The 22,985-nt window shown below is 37.6% G+C and overlaps 1 protein-coding gene across 1 annotated transcript in view; it reads left to right on the forward strand.

Annotated features, from left to right (window-relative positions):
* The window catches only part of KAT6A (lysine acetyltransferase 6A), a 36,820-nt gene that overhangs the window by 957 nt on the left and 12,878 nt on the right, over positions 1 to 22,985 (forward strand). Inside the window, exons 2-13 of the mRNA XM_053966424.1 lie at positions 997 to 1,039; positions 1,154 to 1,921; positions 12,667 to 12,775; positions 13,342 to 13,457; positions 13,710 to 13,791; positions 14,556 to 14,691; positions 16,546 to 16,859; positions 18,038 to 18,156; positions 19,700 to 19,815; positions 20,659 to 20,800; positions 21,245 to 21,406; positions 22,339 to 22,432. Of these exons, the coding sequence (XP_053822399.1) occupies positions 1,319 to 1,921; positions 12,667 to 12,775; positions 13,342 to 13,457; positions 13,710 to 13,791; positions 14,556 to 14,691; positions 16,546 to 16,859; positions 18,038 to 18,156; positions 19,700 to 19,815; positions 20,659 to 20,800; positions 21,245 to 21,406; positions 22,339 to 22,432 (1,993 nt within the window). The 5' untranslated portion in view covers positions 997 to 1,039; positions 1,154 to 1,318. The remainder of the gene's footprint in view (positions 1 to 996; positions 1,040 to 1,153; positions 1,922 to 12,666; positions 12,776 to 13,341; positions 13,458 to 13,709; positions 13,792 to 14,555; positions 14,692 to 16,545; positions 16,860 to 18,037; positions 18,157 to 19,699; positions 19,816 to 20,658; positions 20,801 to 21,244; positions 21,407 to 22,338; positions 22,433 to 22,985) is intronic.

Consider the following 22,985-nt stretch of genomic DNA (forward strand, 5'->3'; position numbering starts at 1 on the left):
TGGCCGTGTGGAGCTCTGCTATTGAGTCTGATGTCTGTATGCAAATGTGCTCCGTGTGTTGATAAATTCTTCAGTACTTACTAGAAAGCAGAACACGATAACTGTGTTACCAACTTTGCTCTTGTCTAAAACTCCCTTGTAGAAAATAATTTTTTCTTGTCATAAACACTTTTCAGATCCTTCTTGGTTAGTGTACTCCTGAAGTAGAACTTCAGCACAACAGACAGTTATCACACCCAGAAAAAGCTATTATAAGGATAACTTATAGGCTCTAAAGTAGATAACTAAAGGCTCTAAAGTAGAACCTCATACCCTTTCACCAGCATCGTTAATTAGCAGTGTCATAAGCATTCCTTTTACGCTGTGTATGGTCACCTGTTACTTTGTCCTGAGGTGTTTTCAGTGGGCCTCATCAATACTGAAAATTATGTTGTATCCTTTTTTCTGTGGCCTCTAAAAGTAGAGCATTTAATTGCAATCTCCAGCTGTGTTTCTTCACTTTTTTCCCTTATGGAACAACTGTCATAGCTTTTCTTCACAGACGGGAAACCCATGATTACACTCCTGAAAGTGCTCTGAAAGTTTCTTGCTGCTTGCTCAAGAGTCTTAGTTATTCCTGTTTTCTGTTAAAATTTCAGGCAATGTCTTCCATGTATAAAAATTAAGAGAGCTACTGCTCTTTTATGATGTTTGTTGTGGTTTTCTTTTTCCCGCCAAATATTAATTTATGTTGTGCTCAGCAGTGATACAAATCTTGGTATAGAGTAATGGATCAAAATGGAAAGGACACTTTTCTCTAGGTTGTATGAGGTAATTTTAGTGCTAAAGTATGCTTTTATTAGTAGTGAAGATAAAACCTGAAGTATTACTTTAGTATTTCACAAATGTAGTGGCTTAAAACTCTGCTGTGTGTTCAACAAATTAACGCTGTCTGCTACTTTGTTTTTCTTTTCTTCAAAAGTGTTTTTTTTAAATGTCTCTCTTGTTTTCTTCTAGGCCTAACATTAGAGCTCTTTTTATTGTGAGACCAGAAGCTCAGGTGAGATAATGCTGAAATCTTTATATGTTTGTGTAAAATCTTTCTGTGATGCTGTTATGGGATTTACTGGACAGAGAGTAGAAGTTTCTAATTGTTTTGTTTTCTTCTCTTCAGTGTGAAAACAAATAATGTTTGAGAAAGGATTAATTCAGAACAGAAAACGTGAATGCTATGGTTAGCTGGTTCCCATCATTCGAGGATCTGTTTTCTCATCATTTGAAACTTGTTCAGCATCAGGATAAAGGATAACGACTCTATGGATATACAGAATTCTTCACCATGGTAAAACTCGCCAACCCGCTGTATACAGAGTGGATTTTGGAGGCAATCAAAAAGGTAAAGAAGCAAAAACAGCGACCTTCAGAGGAAAGGATATGCAACGCAGTGTCATCTTCACATGGTTTGGACCGCAAAACTGTTCTGGAACAGTTAGAGTTGAGTGTTAAAGATGGAACTATTTTAAAAGTCTCCAACAAGGGTCTCAACTCCTACAAGGATCCTGATAATCCTGGGAGAATAGCACTTCCGAAGCCTCGGAACCATGGCAAGTTGGATGGTAAACCAAATGTGGACTGGAATAAACTTATTAAACGGGCAATTGAGGGCTTGGCTGAGTCTGGTGGCTCATCCTTGAAGAACATTGAGCGCTTTCTGAAAGGTCAGAAAGATGTGTCTGCATTATTTGGAGGTAGCGCTGCCTCCATTTTTCACCAGCAATTACGATTAGCTGTCAAACGTGCTGTCGGCCATGGTAGGCTCCTTAAGGATGGACCTCTATACCAACTCAACACTAAAGCAACCACTAATGCTGATGGGAAGGAGAGTTTTGAGTCTCTTTCCTGTCTCCCTCCAGTATGTCTCCTTCCTCATGAAAAGGATAAGGTAAGACACAGTTTTTGTATGGTTGTTTTCTTGTGGTCCATGGAATGTATCAATACAGAGTTTGAATTTGAGGCCAATAATCTTGAATCTGGTATGTTAGGTGTTATCACTGTGTATTTAGGATCCCATTGTATCCAATTTTCTAAACATGAGAGGAAATGTAATGGATTGTAATTTGTACTTTGGATCAGAAAATTGCAGATGAGCTACTGTGGGGAATTTACAATGCTTCTGTGCAGTGGAACTGAAAGTATGGTAACAGGCTTACTGTAGGTGTGTCAGCAAAACATAGGAAGTAAGCCTGCTCTCTTGAAGGTGAGATGGATTTGCAAAGCAAACTTGAGATGATCTCTTACTTTCACATTTTTATTTGCCTGCCATTTCTCCTTTCTATTTGCATTCGAGTAATGTAGTGAGGGGCTGGTTAGCAATTGCCACCTAATGCTGTCTTAGAGGCTTTCTTTATAATGGGCAAAGAACTTTCTGTTCCAGAACCTCTTTGTTGTGAAATAGGAAGAAACCTGGTCTAGTGGAAGGTGTTCCTACCTGTGGCAAGGGTTGGAACCAGATGATTTTTAAGGTCCCTGCCCACCCAAACCATTTTATGATCTAGAGAGCATGGAGATCCTGAAAGGAGCACTCAGGGACTTCTGTAACCTCTGCCCTCTCCTCTCTCCCTCGTTTTAAATATACATTCTTTATAAAAAAACAAATAATTTTTCTGTTGCTTTCTCTTTTTTTTTGTGGTTTTCCCCTCCTTTCTACCATACTTCTGCGTTCCTAAGGTCATTGATCCTCCCCTCTAACCTCAAGATGAAGTTGTTGGAGTGAAATTCATACCCAGTCAGTACCTTTTATTCTTTCTGTTACTGTGAATGCAGAGTAGAACAGAAGCTTGTCTTTCTTTACTGAAGATCAATTTGCCAATGATTCCTATATTTGTGCTACTTGTCTCTAGGACATCTAGAATGTGAGAATTATTCTTTTTTATCCTAAAGAGATACATTTTTCGGCAGAATGGGACATTTTTGGTTGTTACAAATATCCTGTTCAGGGATGAGTTCTTTGGGTGTGTCCCACTCATGGTTTTTAAAGTCAGCTTCACTCTCTGGTGAGAGATGCTTTAATGATCTATTAGGATTTGAAGATTTGAAACTACTGTACAAGTCTTCTTCATAAAGAAAATAAAATCTGCACAGCTGCTTTATCACCAGTAAATTTTCTCTGAAGTTCTAATTTAACTGTGGGAGCTTTACTGTGGACACAGTACTTAACTTGTCAGTGTGTTGTGCTGTGGGCTGGTGTAATGTAGGAAGTATTACTATGCTGAAAATTCCAGTGTTCTGTCTACAAATGTTTCCTGTGTAAGTCTCCAACTTTATCTATAATGAAATCAGTATAGCTGTACAATGTTATGAAAACTGGATATAAACAAACCTGGCACATGAGGTGGCGGGATTGAGAGTGTTGGTAACAGTGGATAATAGGGCTGTGTGTATTATTAACACGGTATGTTTCACAGCCTCCTCAGTCTTCTTGTAATGTGCCGAAACTCAGGAGCAGCTTGATATTCTTTGAGATGAATTGTTCCCTGCGCTTTTCTTAAAATGTTATAAATCAGAGTGGTGAACGGTAGTATGAGCTACTATAAATACTGAATTTAGTCTGGGATTTGTTTTTTGTCCCCCTGGAAAAATATAAATTTTGCAAGGTATTCTTTCAATAAATTCTTCTGAGTTTTTGTGTCTGTGTGTGTCAGTGTTTAACCCTAGATTTCTGATCTTCATGTACCATCTCTGTGCTAGGTAACTCAGGCGGAGTTTCATACTAGTCTGAAGTAGTATTGAAGATACAATGTTAAAACATGTAGGTTCTGCCAGCATTAATTGACTCGCACGTCAGTGGTGGCTCAAAGTTCCCATTCTCCAGGATTTTTAAGACAGTTTGATTTTTGGTTTTGTTTGTTCTTGGTTGGTTGTTTTTTCCATGCAGACAGTGCAATGACCTTCAATCCACTGCTTTCTGTTAAATCTCAACTAGTTTATGCAGGTGCAGATGACATACTCTGCTATAGTGATTTTCTTGACTTAGTAGGCTCTTGAGAGTGATAAGGGATTTTCTCTCTCTTTTTTTTTTTTTTTTTCTTTAATAGAATGTACTTGGTACAGATTCTTTGGAAGTATTGGGACAATGTTTCCCTTGATTCTTAGAAGAGCCTTGGCAGTAACATGAACAAAAAAAAGTTCAATCTCCCACCTGCCAGTTGATGGCCTGACAGTCCGTGAGCAGCAGCCCCCCCAGACAGCTTCTCCCCAGTTTATGTACTGAGCGTGACACCATATGGTCCAGAATAGCTCTTTGGACAGGCTGGGTCAGCTGTCCCGGCTGTGTCCCATCCCAGCATCCTGTACCTGCCAGCCTCCTCACTGCAGGTGGGGTGAGAAGCTAAAAAGTCCTTGACTTTGGTGTAAGCCCTACTTGGCAACAACTGAAACATCAGTGAGTTATCCAAAGTATTCTCATCCTACAAAACACAGCACCACACCAGCTACTAGGAGAAGAATTAACAGGATCTCAGCCAAAACCAGGACAGCTGTTCAATAGTTAATATAGTATTACTACAATGCAATAATTACTTTGAGAGACTACTACAACACAGTAATATTTAATACTGTTGAAGAGCAAGGAGCTCTTTCTTGGTACACCATTGTGAGGAACTTAAGCTGTAGTAAGTTGCAGGTCTTAAGGCTGGATGCCTTAATGATAGCTTGCTCTGCTTTTGTTTTGTTGACACTTGTTACAGAAAGAATCTTTATAAAATTGTTATTATTTTTAAAAAACAATAAAATATCAGCTAACTGAAGGAGAAGTGGAAGCAATTGCTCTATGTGTTGGAAGTTTCCAGAGCATCTGAAATTTGATCTCAGGACATCAGAAGGACTGTTTCTTCCTCAATTAGAAGGAAAATACAGGTGGTATTATTTGATATCCATTTGCACTGTCCTTGAAACTCTTTTATGTCAGTTAAAACTGTCTGTGGCTGCAGCAGTAAATATCTTTAAGTAAATATCTTAGTATTATCCTGCAGTACAGGTGAGAGTATAAAGCCAACATTCAGGAAGTGCTTCCTGAAAAAAGAGAGGAACTTCTGTGGCTGAAAAGTAGGAGTAATGTTTATAGCAGATTCCCTGTGCTGCTGTTTTGCATGTTCCTTATGGCATGTCTGTTTCCTAGTTTTGTGTTGTTATTTATATCTGTTGGTACTTATCAATCAGTTTAACTGATTGGGCTATTATACGTGCAGCATTCTTCAGGCCTTTCTTCTTACCAACAGTAATTCTAGATCCCAGTGTGCACTCATAAAGTCACATGAAGCCAAACTTCTTGTATCTTTTTAGAAAGTTCATATGCTTTCAGGGCATCATAGTTGTTTTGAAGGCCTTTAAGCATACAATAATTATTGCTATATTGTGCCTGTTTAAAGTTAGTAATTGTAAATTGCACGTCTTAAATGCAACAACTATCCGAGTACTGGTAAAGAGGTTATTTTTGGATTGATTTGTATGAGGTGGAGTACATAAATGATCTGCAACTAGAACACTGTAATTACATCTTGAGAGCTCACCGATCTCTCCACGGCACTGTTCAAGCTTAGACTCTCAGCTGGAGGAGGATTAGGATTCACTCCTTTCCAGCTGGTTCTGGGGAAGAGAAGTCTGTAGTTCTGTCTAAAAAAACCATGTGGTTGATAACAGATGGCCTCCATCTGTACACTGTAACTCTGGAAACCTAAGTGTTAAAAAATTACTTTGAACTTTATTCACTCAATTAGTGAACAGGTGAGTAGCTCATAGTAATTGAGCAAATCTAAGCAGGTCCTAAATGCTATTGCTCAAGACACCTGTGAATGGATGTTATGAACTGATGTGTTGAGTGTGGCATGGGGTTGAGTGGTACCAAGAGTGGTGTTGGCAGTGTCTGGAGTCATGATAACTTAGAGGCAAAGCTTGTCACTGTGGGAAGACATCAGATGTTACAATGAGTACCTGTGTCAATGGGTACTACTGTGGAGGAAGTCTTTTTAACAGTGTTCTGCGATACAATTTCAGCAGAAGCTGAGTGTACTGGATTAAAAAGTGGGAGATTAGTCCAATACCTTGCCTGGATCCCTGTTGTCAGTCCTTTCTGTCCAGCAGATTATTGACAGATATGGAACGACATTTTTTCTGAAGATGGTTTAGGTTAATAAAGGAATTATATTAACTACAGAGCTTTAAAGGCTAGTCAGACAGGGAGGAGAGTGGATGATGAAGAATATTGATAAAGAAACAACAGCTTAATTCCAGTGTTAGCTTTGTTATGTAGGAAGGGAAGAAGCAGCAGAGAGAATGAGGACAGGTAATTCTGTCCCTGTTTTTCTCCTAGTTTCCCAGCAATTTTAATTTCAGTCATAGTGATGGTGAAAAAACAGTTAAAAAACAATAGTTATTAAATTAAGTACTGCCATTTTAGTTGAAAAATAGGTTCCATGTTCTTAAGTCCAAACATGCAGTTGACAAAATCTGGTGAACAAACACTATGTGTGACAGACTGCTGAGTCCTTGAGCCTTTGTGAATTAGATGGATTCAAGGATTTCAAACTACATTTATCCTAGTGAGTTGTGATTAAGTCATGTTCGCCTCTAGTCCACCTATTTAGGTTTTCTCTGTATTTGGTGTATAAATCTTAATTTTTCTTTCCTCACCAATATTTTTCTGACTGAACACCTTTCCTCGGAGCAGCTACTAATACTGCTTCTGGCATTGGACGAGAGGTTGTAATGTTGCTTGTTTAAATGTTCAAGAATCTGGTAGTCGTCTACCCATTGTTACTGCTATTATGGTAAGTCGACTTGTAGTGAGATGCGAAAGAAAGGAGAGAGAAGGGTGTCCAAGCAGAATAACCCTTGAGTAGAAAACAGAATTCCATTTGTAATATATTTGCTTGTTTTGAGGTACTTTTGAAGGTCACTTAACCAGTCTGTGAACCTATGCATGGACAATGACTTTTGGTTTGAAAATACAGAATCTTCTAATCATGCTTCTGTGAAGACCTATGAATTACTAAAGCTTTTAATTACTAATACCTCTATTAGTTCACTGGATTTCGGAAAATTGAAAAATTTCCGTTGGATACAGCCTTTAGATGAGTGCGTGTATAGGTTTGACTTAATTTAGAATTCATGAACAGTATACAGCCTTTCAGTATTAGGTTTTGACTCAGTTCTGGATATTTAGTAATGCATGTTTTGATTGTAGTGCTGGATCTCTGAACTTATCTGGACTCACAGTGAATTCCTTGAAAGTGTGCATGGAAGGAGAGAAAGTAATTCTGCTTCTGAGCATTGCAATGACTGAAGTTAGAAGCTGCTAATCATTAAGCTGCATGCAAAATCTTTAGTGCAATCTCAGGAACAAGCAGATGCACTTGCTTAGTGCTGTCACCAATGGTATTTTTCCCTTCAAAATGTACAACCATAAGATATTCTGACTGACTTCACCTGACTTTGCAAATTCAGGACACCTTTGTATGGATGGTCTCTCGGCAACAGACCTGTTTGGAAAAGGTTTTATCTGCATGTGTTTGGGGTTTTGCCACACTTACTGTATAAAGCTGCTCATGTGAGAATGGTCTGTCTGTGCAGATGGTGCAGGGAGAGAAAATAGCATGTAATGACTATGGGTCAAGAACATGGGACTTTGTTATATCTTACTGTCAAGAGTGTTATATTGAACAGTGAATTTTGACAGTGAAGACTTACATATAGAATGTTTCTCTTGTTCTCTCCATTTTGTGCTCAAGGTGGTAAAGTTTCAAAAACTTTACAGGACTTTGTCTCACAGTTGAACTTGTGTGGGTGTCCTAGGTAAACTACAAGTAGCAGCCTTGAATCAGGTAGAGATCTTTAATGTGCATGAAATGCTCATTGACAGTTCCTTTTGTATCTTCACTGGTATCATGTTTATGAGGGGCTCTGCATTCTGTTAAATACGTTTTTTCATTTTCTAACGTAAGTATTTTCCATTCTTTTAGGGATGCTGCTAATCTTGAAGTAAAGCAGTGTATAGTATTTTAAGATAGAATAGTTACCTCTAGGCACAGACATTACTTTGGTTTTAAGAAAAATCTCATCCCCAAAGTAATTTGTTATTTCTAGAAATTAAAGTCAATGTTGACGTTCCTTATTTTTTGTGACCATCTAAGTATTGTGAAATGCAAGGTTTTATGCAGTGAGAGGAATTAGGATTTCCGCTTACTCTTGATTTGAGTGCTGTGTTTTTCTTTTGCAGCCATGGAAGTCTGTGGCTTCTTAGAAGTATCTTTTGATCTAAAATAGAGTAATATCATCATCTGTCACTCCCAAGACAGCATCCTATATTTTCTTGAAAATTATGAAGCTGGGACAAAGTGTAGGTGAGAGCTCAGAGGATATAACCTTGGGTAAAGAAGACTTCAGTAACTTGAACTATTAGATTCCTGAATCAGTGTCAAGTGAAGTGAGTTTCTTTATACTGCAGAGAAGGAAATCTGAGCCTCTCTCTTCCCTCACTGCCCTGAGTTTGCAGTCAGGAAGTCTTGGCATGTGATTGTGATCGTGACTAACAAATCTTGAATAGTTTTAATCCTCTGATTAGAGAACTTGTTAGTTCTGGGAAGGTTATTTAACAATTGACTGTCTAAGCATTTCCATTGACATTCTGTGAAGTTTTTACCATGTGCATATCTGATAGTAAGATAATTTCTTTAGTTTGATTGTCAGCCCCAGATACTATTCACATTATTTTTTTGCATTGGTTTCCAGATATCAATAATCCCTGCAGAAAATTCAGTCAGTATATACACCTCACTAATGTCCAAACTATTGGCCTTTGCACTTGACTCTACTCTTGTAGCAGCATTTCAGATTTTTTCTCCGTTGTATTAGTCCTCCCTCAAACAGCAGCACTTATTTTAAATGTTCTTTAATTTTTCTATTTAAATGACACTAGGTCTTTTTCTTAAAAAGAGTTATGTATTTCATGCTTATTCCTTTCTTCTGTATGCTATTTTGTCTTTTCTCCCTTACATTTGTTTTAATGTAGTCTCATGTTGTAGGCCATCATTCTGCCATATAAATATGCTTCTTCCTTTCAAGTGAGATTTAACAAGTGATTTGGAGACAATATCCATTTACACAGACAAACATACATGTTTGTGTTATGGTAATAGCTTTTCTTGGGTGTATTAAAATATTTTTTGCATTGTTTTCTTGAGTAAAAACAGTATTTTAAGGGATTTCTTTTTGTACTCCCAGTTGCTTTATTTTTTTCCTTCACTATATTGTCTGGAAGGAACATTAAGAGTTTTGATTTGGTAACTTCTATAGAAGAAGAGTTAGTTACCAACTGTTGCTGCTAAAAGTTGATATTATTTAATAGTGTTTCCTAAATTCTGCAGTTTTCTCTATATACAGCAAAAAAGCCCACATGATTTGCAAAATTACTTTGACAATATGAAATTCATTGATTCTGATTTTATTGAGGCGTGGGACTGAAGCAGTTTTCTTTTCCAGCCACTGATCCAAAAGGCATGGAATCCAGGCTTTGTGATGCCGAGCTCACTGAAACATGTTTCCTCATGTTTTAAATAATTTTTTTCCCTGTGGTGTAGGTTGTACTTTCCCTCTGTCTTTTCTGGTTCATCTGCTCTTGCCAGGAGCTACAGCTTTTGAGGGAGACCTTTGCAACAGAATGGGCTATTTGAAGTGAGGAGTAATGATTTGTCACTTGCTTAAAAACAGACACACAATAAAGCATTATCTAGTGTGAATTCTCAGAAGCCATCTACCATTGCTTTTAGGGGGCTCACATTCAGGGGATCTTAAAGAGCAAAGCAAAAAAAAAAAAAAAAACATTGGTGTGAGTGTGTTTCTTTTATGCTGATTTAAATTCTGTACCCACTCAATTCCAACCACAATGGCTACCAGATGATGGGACATAGTCCTGATATCTAGTGAGCCTCAGATGGCATTAAAACCTCTATAAAGTAAAGTGCTTTAACATTCATGGCAAGTGACCATTGTGACATTGTGGCTGCAGACTTGACTGTGAGTTTTGAAGCGTTTCCTAACCTCACCTTTCCTAAATTAAGAAGACTACAAAGCGGATGGGTTTGCCAAAAATGAGATTGTAAAATTACTACACACACGCTTTTTCTGGAAGCACTTCTCCGTAGTTGCCTTTAGGAGAGCATACAGTCTGAGAATCTTTAAGGCACATTTGGTTTCTAGAAACCCTTTGTATAGTAACAACATGTGCAGAGAGGCTGGCAGGCTGCAAGACACTGTCAGTCCAATTTGTTCTGGCTCCCTCCCTCACTGAATCTGGTGACATCACACAGATAGATGTGCTTGCAAGCAAAACAGCAGAAGGAGTTGAACGTCTGCCAAAAATTTGCAGTATGAAACTGAGCTGCCTGCTCCCAGTCTTGTTTTCACTAATCTTTCATTGTGTGCTTGCATTTTTCGCTTGCCAGGATGTTCTTTGCTGAACAAACACAGCAGCAGAGAAATCTCTCCATACTTAGCATAACAGTCTCACACAGAAGCTTTGGAAGAGTAGCCTGATCTCCACGTTCAAAATTGTTCCAATGTAATTAATTACTCTAAAACATTCTGAATTCTAGTAGAGCCTTCCCCCAAACTGTAGATGTTTTGGTTTTTTTTTTTAATGTGGTAAAGTGTTTGCTTGCAGCTTGCTAGGGTGGTAAATACAGGAAACATTGAAACTGTGAAGGTCAGTCTTTGATCTTGTTCTTCCAAATCTAGACAGCGTTACGTGTGGGCATCCAAATTTGAAGAACTGTGGGGATGAACAGAGTATGCACAAATACTGGCTAAACCAGAAAAGAACTACTATATTAGGCTATTGACTGTCTATAAAATTCTCTTTGATGAAATAAATTGCTCATGCACTTCCTGGAGAGGATACATGAAATAATTTTATTTCTCCCCTAAAAAATTGCATGAGTGTTAGAGCTTTCCTTTTAAAAGGTAGAAGGTAAAAGTAATTCCTGAAATCTTGATTCCAAAGAAATTGAAGCACTGATTGACCCTTCATACACAAGTTTTTTTTCCCCCCAGTAAACCTCATACTGACTGGAAGCAGCTAGCTGTCTGGCACCTAGAGTCCAGTCATGAACAGAAAGAGAACATTTTATGTACAGTAGATCCCCTCCCTCTGTTGAAAGAGGATGGGGAATCCCTGCATAGCTGATTTCAGCTAATGTTGCTGTGGTGACTGTGGCTGGAAAGATACTGCCTGTGGGCAGTGAAGATGCTAGCTTGCCCCTCCCACTTGGACATTAATGATTTGTATGCTTGGCATAACTATCTACAGTTGTCTTGTTTCTCTGTTTCTCAAAAGGACTAAAAACTGCAATCCTTCAATTAACGAATCCTGTGAATATATTCCAAACTGAAGTAGTTTGACAGGCAGGTGATTTCATATTAGTTTATACTTCAGCATCATTTGGGATTTACTCAAAGGCTAATATAAATACTTGTATTCTAAATGAAGAATGTCAGGCTTTCATTCCTGTTGTGTGGCTTAATTTTGAAACAAAATTAATTTTGAAGCAAATTTATAAGGTGTTCAGATTGTTTCCTTCTAGTGGGTGCTTTAAGGACCACACCTCATACTGGAAGTGTACTGTGTGTGCTATGTCTGTACACTGAGTGAAAGGTAGAGCTTTCAAATTTTCAGTTTCTTTATTACGGTAGTATAAACAAACCTGATTCCTGCAAGAAACTATTCTAGATACAGCTTTGGCTTTGGCTTAGGCAGAGTGAAGGTGCTTGAAGTTCTTCTGGCATATGCTTTCATGCCATAATTAACAGTATGTACATATGTACCTGTAGAATAGATTTTGAAAAGGCATGTTCAAAATCACCAACTGTAACTTGATATAGCTATGCAAAGAATGTTTCTCAAAACTTGCCTTAATCTAACATTATTCCCATCTCCAGTGTTTAAAATGTGATTTTAGCATATTTTTATTGTATTCTTAAATTAAATTTTGTGTACATTTTTGCTCTGGAAACTATAAATCACAGGATTTAAATGCAGAATTGGATTAGAAAGAATTTGCTAGATAATGATATCCAGCACTTAATGTTAAATTAGGCTATACTTTTCACTCTTGTATTAGTTGATTGAGTACCACTTTAAAACAAACAATTATTGCACTTGCTACATCTTTGATGAGGCTGTAGAATGTCAGTTCTTAAATTTAAAAATGTCCTGCTTATTCCAGTCCAAATGTATTGTTGGCTAGTTCATATCTATTTCTTACTTTGCTAGTGCTGTGCCTCATCTTAAATACATCTTTTTTGGTACACAATGTCTAACTTCCCCCATAAATTTTTCAGAGAGAGCACACCTTTTTATCTGCATGTGATTGCTATATAGCATGCTCACACAACTTTCTGCAGGAAGATTTTATTTTAGTTTTTCATAAAGTGTTAACAGTTGCACAGTTTTTGTACTTTGGAGTACTAACTTCTATTCAGTTAGTGCTGTATTGAATGTGAGAGCCAGATAAAATCTTTGAGACATGATGTGTATTACATCACGTTTATGCGATATATAAATGTCTGTGTCATTTTGTATATTACAGTTTGCTCCCTTGAGATAACCAGTGCTCTTACTGTCTGTTTTCCTTACAGCCGGTTGCTGAACCAATTCCGATTTGCAGTTTCTGCCTTGGTACAAAAGAGCAAAATCGGGAGAAGAAACCTGAAGAGCTCATCTCTTGTGCTGACTGTGGCAACAGTGGTAGGTGACCATTTACAGGGCTGCTGGTTTTATCCCCTTCCCTTGAGACAGAAAAGCTGGTACACTACCTGGTGCTGCCCCGTGAAGACAGGGAGTATGCATCTAGTAAGAATCTTGCCATTTAAGACAGAGAAGTCTAGTGTAGTCACTCCTGCTGGCCCAGACATGTGAGGAATATGCTTCTGTGGCATACAATACAGTTCAGCTGAATCTTAGGCTTCCAGAGGGGAGGCAGCTAAGTTAACCTAGCACAAATAATTCATTTGGCTCCTGGAAGTTTTGGGTTTTTTTTAAATGTGGCAATGAAGACCAGTTTCACCGTGTTTCTCAGTTCAGTTAGGAAGAATTTGGGTTCTTTTTGTATGTAGGCCTGCTATTTCCTACCCAGGGCATTAGTTTGTGTTATAAGTAAGTAAGAATAGAAGCACCTAAATATAGGACTATCTGGATAACCAAAATTCTGCATGGGAATACTTAATTGATAAAGTAGTTTTTACATGAGCTATCTATGGCCATTAACAGAAATATAATTATTTTACCAGTAACATTTTCTCTTTTTTCTTTAGGTCATCCGTCCTGTTTGAAATTCTCTCCAGAGCTGACAGTTCGAGTGAAAGCCTTGCGATGGCAGTGTATTGAATGCAAAACATGCAGTTCCTGTAGAGATCAAGGAAAAAATGCTGTAAGTATAGTGAAGTATGGATTGATTGAAGTGGATACTAGTTCTGTGGCTGTTACGTTAAACTGCAAAATAAAATTATATTCAAGGCAAATATCTGCAGCTTTTATTTTAGTCTGGTACTCTTTCTGAGACCTGTGAAATACCTTGAATTGTCCATAGTTGAGAACTATGTGCCTGTTTTTTGAAATGGTGACAGATTAATGGAGGGCTTGATGCTGATGCACATATAAAGAGAGTTTATGTCTTTAACAGGATAACATGCTATTTTGTGACTCCTGTGACCGTGGCTTTCACATGGAATGCTGTGATCCTCCTCTTACCAGGATGCCAAAAGGTGAGGACCTTGTGGTGAAAAGGATAATTTAAGATGGTGTTGGAAGAGATCAGTGGGCAGGCAGTGCTTCCACTTATTTGGTCCTCTTTTAGCTACATTTAGCTCATTTTTGTATGGAATTACCTTTCAGGTATTAGAAACCAAAGGGTCAGAACTTCACATCCAGTTTTTTTCACTATCTCCTGTTTCCTGTAACTTGCTCTCTGTGAAGGGTTTTGAAAAAAAAATTCCTGAGGGTTGAAGAAATAGAAGTGATCCCTACAGATGAAGATGATCAAGCTTTCATTTGCTTGAATAGCCTTGTACAAAAGAAAGAGACGGCTCATATATTTTCGAAATGATATCATATCCATTTGGGCAGTAGAATATTCTGGACAAATTAACTTCTCTTTCCAATCAGAAAGCAGATTATCTATGGAAGATTCTTCCTTGGCAGTTAGAAGAAAACTTGCGTATATAAGATAGTTGGAAGAAGTATAGTTGTAAGCAGATAATGGGATAATTAACCATTAAATTATGGTTTTCTGATGATGTACTGCCAATTAAGGAGACTTCCTTTGTGCTTGGAACTCTTTGGGGGCTGGGGAATATTAACAGGGCTTGAGTTTAGATTGTTGAAGCATACACACAATTCTTCTTACACATATATGTGATAATCAGTGCCTTTGGTACTGTTCCTACCCTTAATCTCAGAAGACCTGTGGACTGTATTTCTCCCTTTTAGATGTCTTTTGCATTCGGTGATGGGGACTTGTGTCTTATAGGTATGTGGATATGTCAAATATGTCGACCACGGAAGAAAGGAAGAAAACTTTTACAGAAGAAGGCAGCACAGATAAAAAGACGCTATGCTAACCCAATAGGACGTCCTAAAAACAGGTTAAAGAATCAAAACACAACGTAAGTCTCTACGAGGAAGAGTAAGATGTGAAATTCTGTAGGACAAGGGGGTATTTCTCGAGTCTCTAGTCTACTTTGTGAGAAGTTTCCTTTTACAATTAAGAGCTGTTCATTACAGATTTTCTGAAAAGGGCTGTGAAACACTACGTAACCTTAGTGTTTCTTTTGGCCAAGATTTTTTACTCTTTGTAGTAATTTACTATTTATTTTTGAACTGTTCTTATAGTCAGAGACAAATTTTGCTGTTCATGTGATCTCTTTTGCTGGATGGTTCCTTCTTTCAGCATAGTTGCCTTGCTTTGCATTTCCCAAGAACCTTTCCTGTTGTTTAAATAAATTAAATAATCACAATAAAGCATATGAGATTGTTTGACATATATTTAATCTGAAACTGCTGCCAGAAAATATTTGGCCCCTTTCTGCTTCCATTCCACATGTTTCTGCATTTGTGGAGAACTCTGTTGTGCTGACACCGGTTGTGTTCCTGCAGCCTTGTCATGGTTGTTGTGGGACAGCTAGCTAGTTGTCAGGGAATTGGATTTGAGTAGGCAAGAATTCTTTGGATAACTGTTCAACCAAAGCAATTTCCTTGAATTAAGATTGCTGTGCAGTGCTGGTTGTGATGCAGCACACTGGACTCTTCAGGGTGCAGAACAGTGAATGAGCATGTCACAAGAACGTCTGTTACGGACATCAGATCAGCTAGAAAAAACAGTTGAACCACCAGTTGATTCTAACCAATAGCACCAGAGGATGTTCTGGAAAACAACCTTACAAAATTTAATGCTTCTAAAAACATAGAGGGAAGTGTCTCTATTAAACGTGTTTTTTTTTTTTTTTCCCAGTCACTACAATAACTTTGCTTAGAAAAACTCTCAGTATAATTCAGAAGAGCAAAAGGAAAACTAGCCGTCTGCTTCTACTGTTTTGTCTCTTTTAACTATTTTTTCATGATTGACTCAATTTTTTTGCCTTTTTCCCAAGAAGACAAACTACATATCTTTGCACAAATCTGATATATTTTGCACATGAAAAAATATATGTTTTCATGTGCAAAATATATCAGAATTGTGCAAAGATATGTAGTTTGTCTTCTTGGGAAAAAGCTGCCTTTTTCTGTCCTCTGTGCTTGAAAAGACTGTAGCTAAAAATAGTCAGTCTAGGACACTCCTTCTGAGAAGTGTTGAATATTCAGTTATCTCATAGAATCATAGGATCATTAAGTTGGAAAAGACCTCTAAGATCATTGAGTCCAACAATTAACCCAGCATCCCTGTCTTCAACACTACCCATATCCCCAAGCCACATCCACACACCTTTTAAATACTTCCATCTCAATAGAGTTTTAAAGTTTATAGTCTTAAAGATGGCAGCTGATTGGAGAGCAATGCTGTTTTCAGCTAAGGTGACCATCAGCTGTATAGGTTCTTGGCTAATAGGCGCATCCTTCGTGTATTAACTTTCTGTGGAATTTTAACAACAATTTCCTATCAGTACAAAAACTATGGCAAATGACAAGTATAAATGTTTCATGATTGCATAAATTGAAGCCTTCTATGCAATGTATTTGTCTGGTTACTGATTTTAAAATCTAATGTTGTGTTAAATTTGGTGCAAATTTATTGTTCATACTCAAATTAGTTTGACAGAGTGTTCAGTTTAGAGAAAAATAGTACGGTACCTTCTATCGAGATGTTTAAATCCTGGCTCCTCTAGGGTACACAGACTCTTGATGACTCCTGTATTACTAAATTCTTCAGCTCACGTTCTGTGTGGTTGGTAAATAGGTTAGAGAATATGGTAGGCCACCTTACCACATCTTTTGACCATATCTTTCCCCTTCTCATCCTTTAGATCAAAAGGTCCTTTCAGCAAAGTTCGCACTGGTCCTGGTCGGGGTCGGAAGCGTAAGATGGCTCTGTCCAACCAGTCAGCATCATCAGAAGGAGGATACCTGGAACAGACAGATGTCTTGGACTTCTGCAGAGATGGCAGCAACACCTTGAAGTTTAACAAGAAAACCAAAGGGCTTATAGATGGCCTTACTAAATTCTTCACTCCCTCCCCTGATGGACGAAAAGCTCGAGGAGAAGTGGTAGACTATTCTCAGCAGTATAGGATCAGGAAAAAGGGTACCAGGAAATCTAGCACTTCAGAATGGCCCACAGGTAAAGATTTTTCACCCTGCCAATGTAAGTATCCTGCATACCAAGCAAATGTTCAAAGGCTAGGATGTTGAACTGACTGGAATTGTTAGAGGCTGGAAACTCTGAGCTGAAAGTTAACACTGGAATGCACTTATCTTTGGTGCATTGAGGTAGAATACGAGCTGGAAAAAGGAAGTGATCCTAGAGACCTTAGCCTCTTTATATATGATGGCAAGGTGTTATGAGGGGTTAAATGCTTACAGTGAGGTAGAATGTGCATTGGTAAGGAGGCATTTGCAGACAGCCTAGGAAATGGGCTAAATAATGTCACATTTGAAAGAAATAACATAGGCAGTGGTTCATAAAAATTAAGAGCAGCAAGGTAGAAGTATGAAATGGAAAATAGATAACTAAAACCAGTCTGACAGACCTGGGAGTTTCCAATCTATGGAAGCATGTAAATGTTCCTTAATTTTCTCACGACAGAGGAGCCTGTTTGTGCAGCTTGACATCTTCTTGCTGAAAACTGTCCCTTCCCTTTGGAATGCAGTTCTGCTTTCCTTGATTTTTTTTGCTTTTCTAGCTTAAGATATTATCTGTGCCTGGACCTTTGTTTAATTTCTGTATTTGGATATTTACAGTTTTGTTGGATGGTCCTGAATTGTTCCTAAGCAGGCAGTGGGAAATATTCCCACTATGTTTACAGCTTTAGAATGGTTACCTGCATTAACCTGGTTGATGCTGGAAGAACAGCAATGTGACTTAATGCTTTGGGAGTGAGGTGAAGTGTCTAGAGGGTTTTGTTGGGTGTTTTGTTTAGGCTTCTTTGTTTGTTTTTGTTGAAGGAGTATTTCTAAGGTGACGAATGTAGGTGTCCTGTTTTTGGTTTTAGGGTGTTTAAATAGTTGTGATCGTTGTTTGTGAAAAACAGGCTTAGTGGTAAGCCATTTATGCCTTCATGGTACTGTGAATATCTAGGTGGCAACATTTGGACCTGCTTAAATGTAGGACAGTACTACTTACATGGTCCCAAATCTAGAACTTGTTCTTCCTTTGTGGTCCCAAATCTGAATAGAAAATCCATTCAAAAAAAACTTGGCACAGTGTATGAATACAGCCAGATGTTGTTTGTCACTGCACTAAAAGCACATACCTTTTTTGTAAATGTATGTAAAGCCAATTTTATCTCTCATTTACAGACAATCAGGATGGCTGGGATGGAAAACAAGAAACTGAGGAGCGTTTTTTTGGAAGCCAGGATGTCTTAAATGAAAAAGACATGGAGTTGTTTCGAGATATTCAGGAACAAGCACTGCAGGTAAAGTTAATTTTTTAGTGTCTGGCAGTAAGTACCAAATCTGTAAAAGAAATTTAAACAAATCTAAAACCACCACCCCAGCAACAAAATAACAGCAAGAAATACAGACTTCAGATGAGTCAGTCACAGAAGCTAATGTGCTTGATTTCTGCTGCTTGAGAGTAATGGAGAACTGACCTCAAGAGAGCTGGAGGATAATAGAAAAGTGAGCATAAGCGTGTAAGAGGTTAAGGTGGCTAAAAAACCTTGGGGGCTGTGGCTTTAGTCCTCCGAGAACTGTTAAATAGCTGGTAAAACATGTGGACTATAAAAACAAAAAAATATAGGATGGTTTGCTAGCAGCATGGGTCACATAGAGTCTCTGAGTACTTGAAGCATTCTTTTTCTAGATACTTTAACTCCTTATGAAACAGGATAGAGCATTGCTGTTTGTGTCTGTGTACACACTGATAGATGTTTACCAACAGAAGTTGCTGTTCCTTTTCATCTAGGGCTCCACAAAATACAAATATCTAGGATTAGATCCTGAGGTGACTCTTGCCAATACCAGTCCCACTTTGGAAGCTTAGCAAGCTGTTAATGTGGAATGTTACCTTTCAAACACTAACCCATTGTCCTGGGTATAGCTGTCTCATTCTGCTAGCATATATTTGCATATAGGTAATTCACTGGTACTCTTCACATTAGTTGCTGACCTCCTGCATGAAGTCTTCTCATTTGTTAGTAACTTCAGTCCAGGTGGTTCATATTATAATGCAAGGCTAGTGGGAATACTTGGATTTCTGTCATTCTGTGAGTGACAGTCTTTTGCGATAAAATCTTCACGAGTTGATAAAGCATTTGTTTTATTTGAAAGAAGAGCATTTAGTATCCTTATTTTTAGTTGCTATAAAATATACAGTTACTATCAGAGGGATGGGGAAATGAAGGTTGTAAGTAAATAAGTAGTTCAAAATACTCTATTTTCTGTTTTTTTCTTCTAATAAATGTGAAGTTTTTCTCTAATTTTTCAACACTTGTGATGATAAGCAGGTTGTCGCATCCTGAATGTTGGTTTGGTAGCTGCTACATTCACAGTAGTCCACAGTAGTCCATCTAGTCTCAGAACTGGGAAGACACTAAAGTGTGATGTCAAATACTTTCATATTCTAGTCTTTAACCTCATGAGCAGTTTATGTTTCTGTTCTTCACTATTGAAATAACAAGTAAGAAAATTACAAGAAGACTCAAAAAAGATTGTATTAAACTTTGCTTTCTACTAATTTGTATTTAAAACTATGACATGCAACACTGTGAATGGTAGGGGAGATACATGGCATGATAATGCTTATTAATTCTTTCTTTTTGTGAATCACATGGTTGCTTGAAGTGTGACTGGTACTGGTTTTTAGTGTCAGAGAGCAACATCTGCATCTTCCTAATTCCCAGTGAGTTCGAGCAGGATGTACTGTCTAGATAAAAATGTTTTAATTTATTTAATCTTAAAAGTCCTTCGCTTGGAAATTCATGAAAAAAAACAAGGGTTTTTTTCCCCCTTGCATAGAAAGTAGGGGTGACTGGGCCTCCTGATCCACAAGTCCGCTGCCCTTCTGTTATAGAATTTGGCAAATACGAAATCCAGACCTGGTACTCCTCCCCATATCCACAAGAATACTCAAGGTAAGACACTTTGTTCTTCTTCAGTGTTTATGGGAAAGCTGTACTCCAGCAGGCATAGAAATCTGGTGGTTCCTACATTTTGGTGTCTGAAATATTTTTCTGCTGTGCTGCACATATAGTTGCTTTGCTGTTCTCTTGCTTAAGAACTTTGCAAATTGTCTATCAGTCTAGCAAATTGCAATCTCTTTGAACTTTATTCAGAAAGAGGAATGACTTCTAAGGGCTATAGCTAGAGGAAGAAAATTAAGTGAAACTCTTTATTCTGCCATTTAATAAGAACATGTGGTCTTTCATGAGGAATTATTCTAGCTACACAGACATTCCTGCTGTAGCTATAGTATATAAATGGAGTTAAATCACAAGAATTTTGGGATACTTGCATTCCAGTTGTTCGTGTCAGTGTAGTATGTAAAACAGTTTTAAAGTAAATGGGTAGGTGGTGATGTGACCCATCACTCAAGGGTATGAACATACAGCTGGGATGTTGTCTGTGACAATGAGGAGAAGGGAATAGGAACTATTTATTTCATCCCTCCTAGCATCATTAGTGCAAAACTGGGAAGGGTTGCTGTTTAATTCATAGGATTTTAATATATTTCTTCTAGCATAACTTAATAATGTAAATGTAATTATGCAGGGCATTAAGGGCATTTTTTTAATATGCATTTGTTACAGAATAAGTGTCATGACTTTAACTACGGTAGTGTGGTTTTGCCCTCATTAGCACACACACAAAGTGAGTGTATATTGGGTTTGTTTTCATCAAGCTCTCTGTTGGCAGGAGCGAGCAAGTTTATACAAAAGTCTCTTGTCTTCAGTCTCTGTTCTTTCTTTATCTTACAGGCTGCCGAAGTTGTACCTTTGTGAATTCTGTCTAAAATACATGAAAAGCAGAACTATTCTCCAACAGCATATGAAAAAATGTGGGTGGTTTCATCCTCCAGCCAATGAAATTTACAGAAAAAATAATATATCGGTCTTTGAGGTAAGTTAGAAAATGAAGCTGCTAGCTCTTATCTATAAATAAGGGTCCTCAACACCTAATCATGTGATGAATTTTTCATAGTCCTAAACAGCTTCATTCTCGAAACATTGAGTTTCCAGGAGTGAAGAGCAACAAGCAAGCAGCCAGTAGGAACTGACCTTGTGTATAGATTATTCGTCTGTAAAACACAAGACTCACTTTGTAAAAATATGGGGTTTTTATTTTACAAAAATTAATTTAAAGTTGTCTCTTAAGCTATTGAGTGTAACAGTGACTTGGTCACAGCCTCTGTTCTGTGGAAGTTTTAAGTCCTTTGCGATGCTACCTGTGACAGAGAAGTCTTCTCTCATGTTAAGACATTTCAAATGTACAGGGATACTCAAGTGAAGCCTGTCCTTGCATAACAGTAAATGGAGTGACAGAATTTTTCTTCTTGTCTCAAAGGTTGATGGCAATGTCAGCACTATCTACTGCCAGAATTTGTGCTTGTTGGCTAAACTCTTCTTGGATCACAAGACTCTCTATTATGATGTGGAGCCATTTCTTTTCTATGTGCTGACGCAGAATGATGTTAAGGGCTGTCACCTTGTTGGCTACTTTTCCAAGGTAAATATTTGGGTATGAATTGTTTGGTATGATGAGCAGTGTTGCTTTGGATTCTTTAAACTGTTGTAATTTAGGCTCTTGCATTTTATATAATAAATGATGTAATACAGGTATAGACATCTGTTGCAACCAGGTTGTATTTATATTGCATTAGGAGACCACCAATTAGTAAACCCAAGTTTTCTGTAATATTGAATAGCATATACTTGCTAAGGAACTTGTACTGCAGCTTAGTGGTTAAAAAAAACTTTTCAAATTACTTCCTGCTCTTGGTGGAGATTGGGTACTACTGTTTGTGAGAAAGAACTGTTTGGTAATTCTGTTTATCTCACCTTTTGTTCTGTATATACATTGTTTTCCAAACAAGTTTGGCAACTTTGCAATGATTTGAATTTTTTTTTTTTTTTTTTTTTTTTTTTTTTTTTTTTTTTGAGGGAACAGGGCCAAGATTTCAGATAGAACTTTTAATAAGGTTTTTGTCCTTAATTATTTAAATTATTTTTAAGCAGTTTTATTTGAAGCTTTTTCTTTAGTATTCAGAATAGCAGATATGAGGCTGGATTTTGGTATGTTATGCTTGTAACATTTAAAAAATCACTGGAATATTGCAGTCTTTTGCAATGAGCTTAGCTGCCTTCAGATTTATTCTTAGAATTTACCTTCTCTGCAGCCCATGTTCTTTACTGTATACTATCAAAGTAAAAGGTTATGTCAAGTTTTCATTCTTTCTGCTTTTTTTTATCTGAAATGATGGTAGAGCTTTAATATTGTCTCTTCAAAGTCTTCCCTTGCCTTTATCGTTCCTGAGAAACTTGGACTGTGACTTCCTATCTCACTTTTTGGTATAGAACTACTTAGGCATTCTTACAGAGGAACTTAACACTAGTTCTTACTGATCTGTTTTTTCAATATGATGCTTTTTTTTCCAACAGGAAAAACACTGCCAACAGAAGTACAATGTTTCCTGTATAATGATTCTTCCACAATACCAGCGTAAGGGCTATGGCAGGTTCCTAATTGACTTCAGTAAGGAACTTTTTCTTTACTTTTTCAGTCTGTCTTTTCATATTTTAAAGGACTTAACAGTAGAAGCAGATATTTTTCAAAATAGAACACATCTCAGGACAAAAGCTTCTAAAGCTCACAAAATCATCTGAACTTCACCATTTACTCCTTTTGTTGGAACTTCGGCTCTAAAGACAAATTGATCATTTTCCCCTTAATTCCAATGTTTTACGTGGAAGCAGCTTAAGGTAGAAACTAAAGGCATGTGGCAGTATAGTGATTTTTATAGCAGAAGCTTGTCTTGTGCATGTAGTTCCTTATACAGAAAGCCAGCTGTAAGACTGCATGGTCTGTGGAAATCTTCAGCAGTTTGATTAGGTAAATGAGTGTCTTAAGCAAAACTGTCTTACATTTTAATTTAATTTTGAGAGCAATAAAACCAGACATACTTAAGCTCTGAATACTCATGTAATTCTGAGATTCGTATGTGTTTCTCTGGAACGTCAGGGGAAACTTCCCCTGTAACTATACATTGTTTATTATGCCTAGGGCAATTGAATACAGCCCTCCCTAT

The sequence above is a fragment of the Vidua chalybeata genome, chromosome 28, assembly GCF_026979565.1.
Source record: "Vidua chalybeata isolate OUT-0048 chromosome 28, bVidCha1 merged haplotype, whole genome shotgun sequence".
NCBI lineage: Eukaryota > Metazoa > Chordata > Aves > Passeriformes > Viduidae > Vidua > Vidua chalybeata.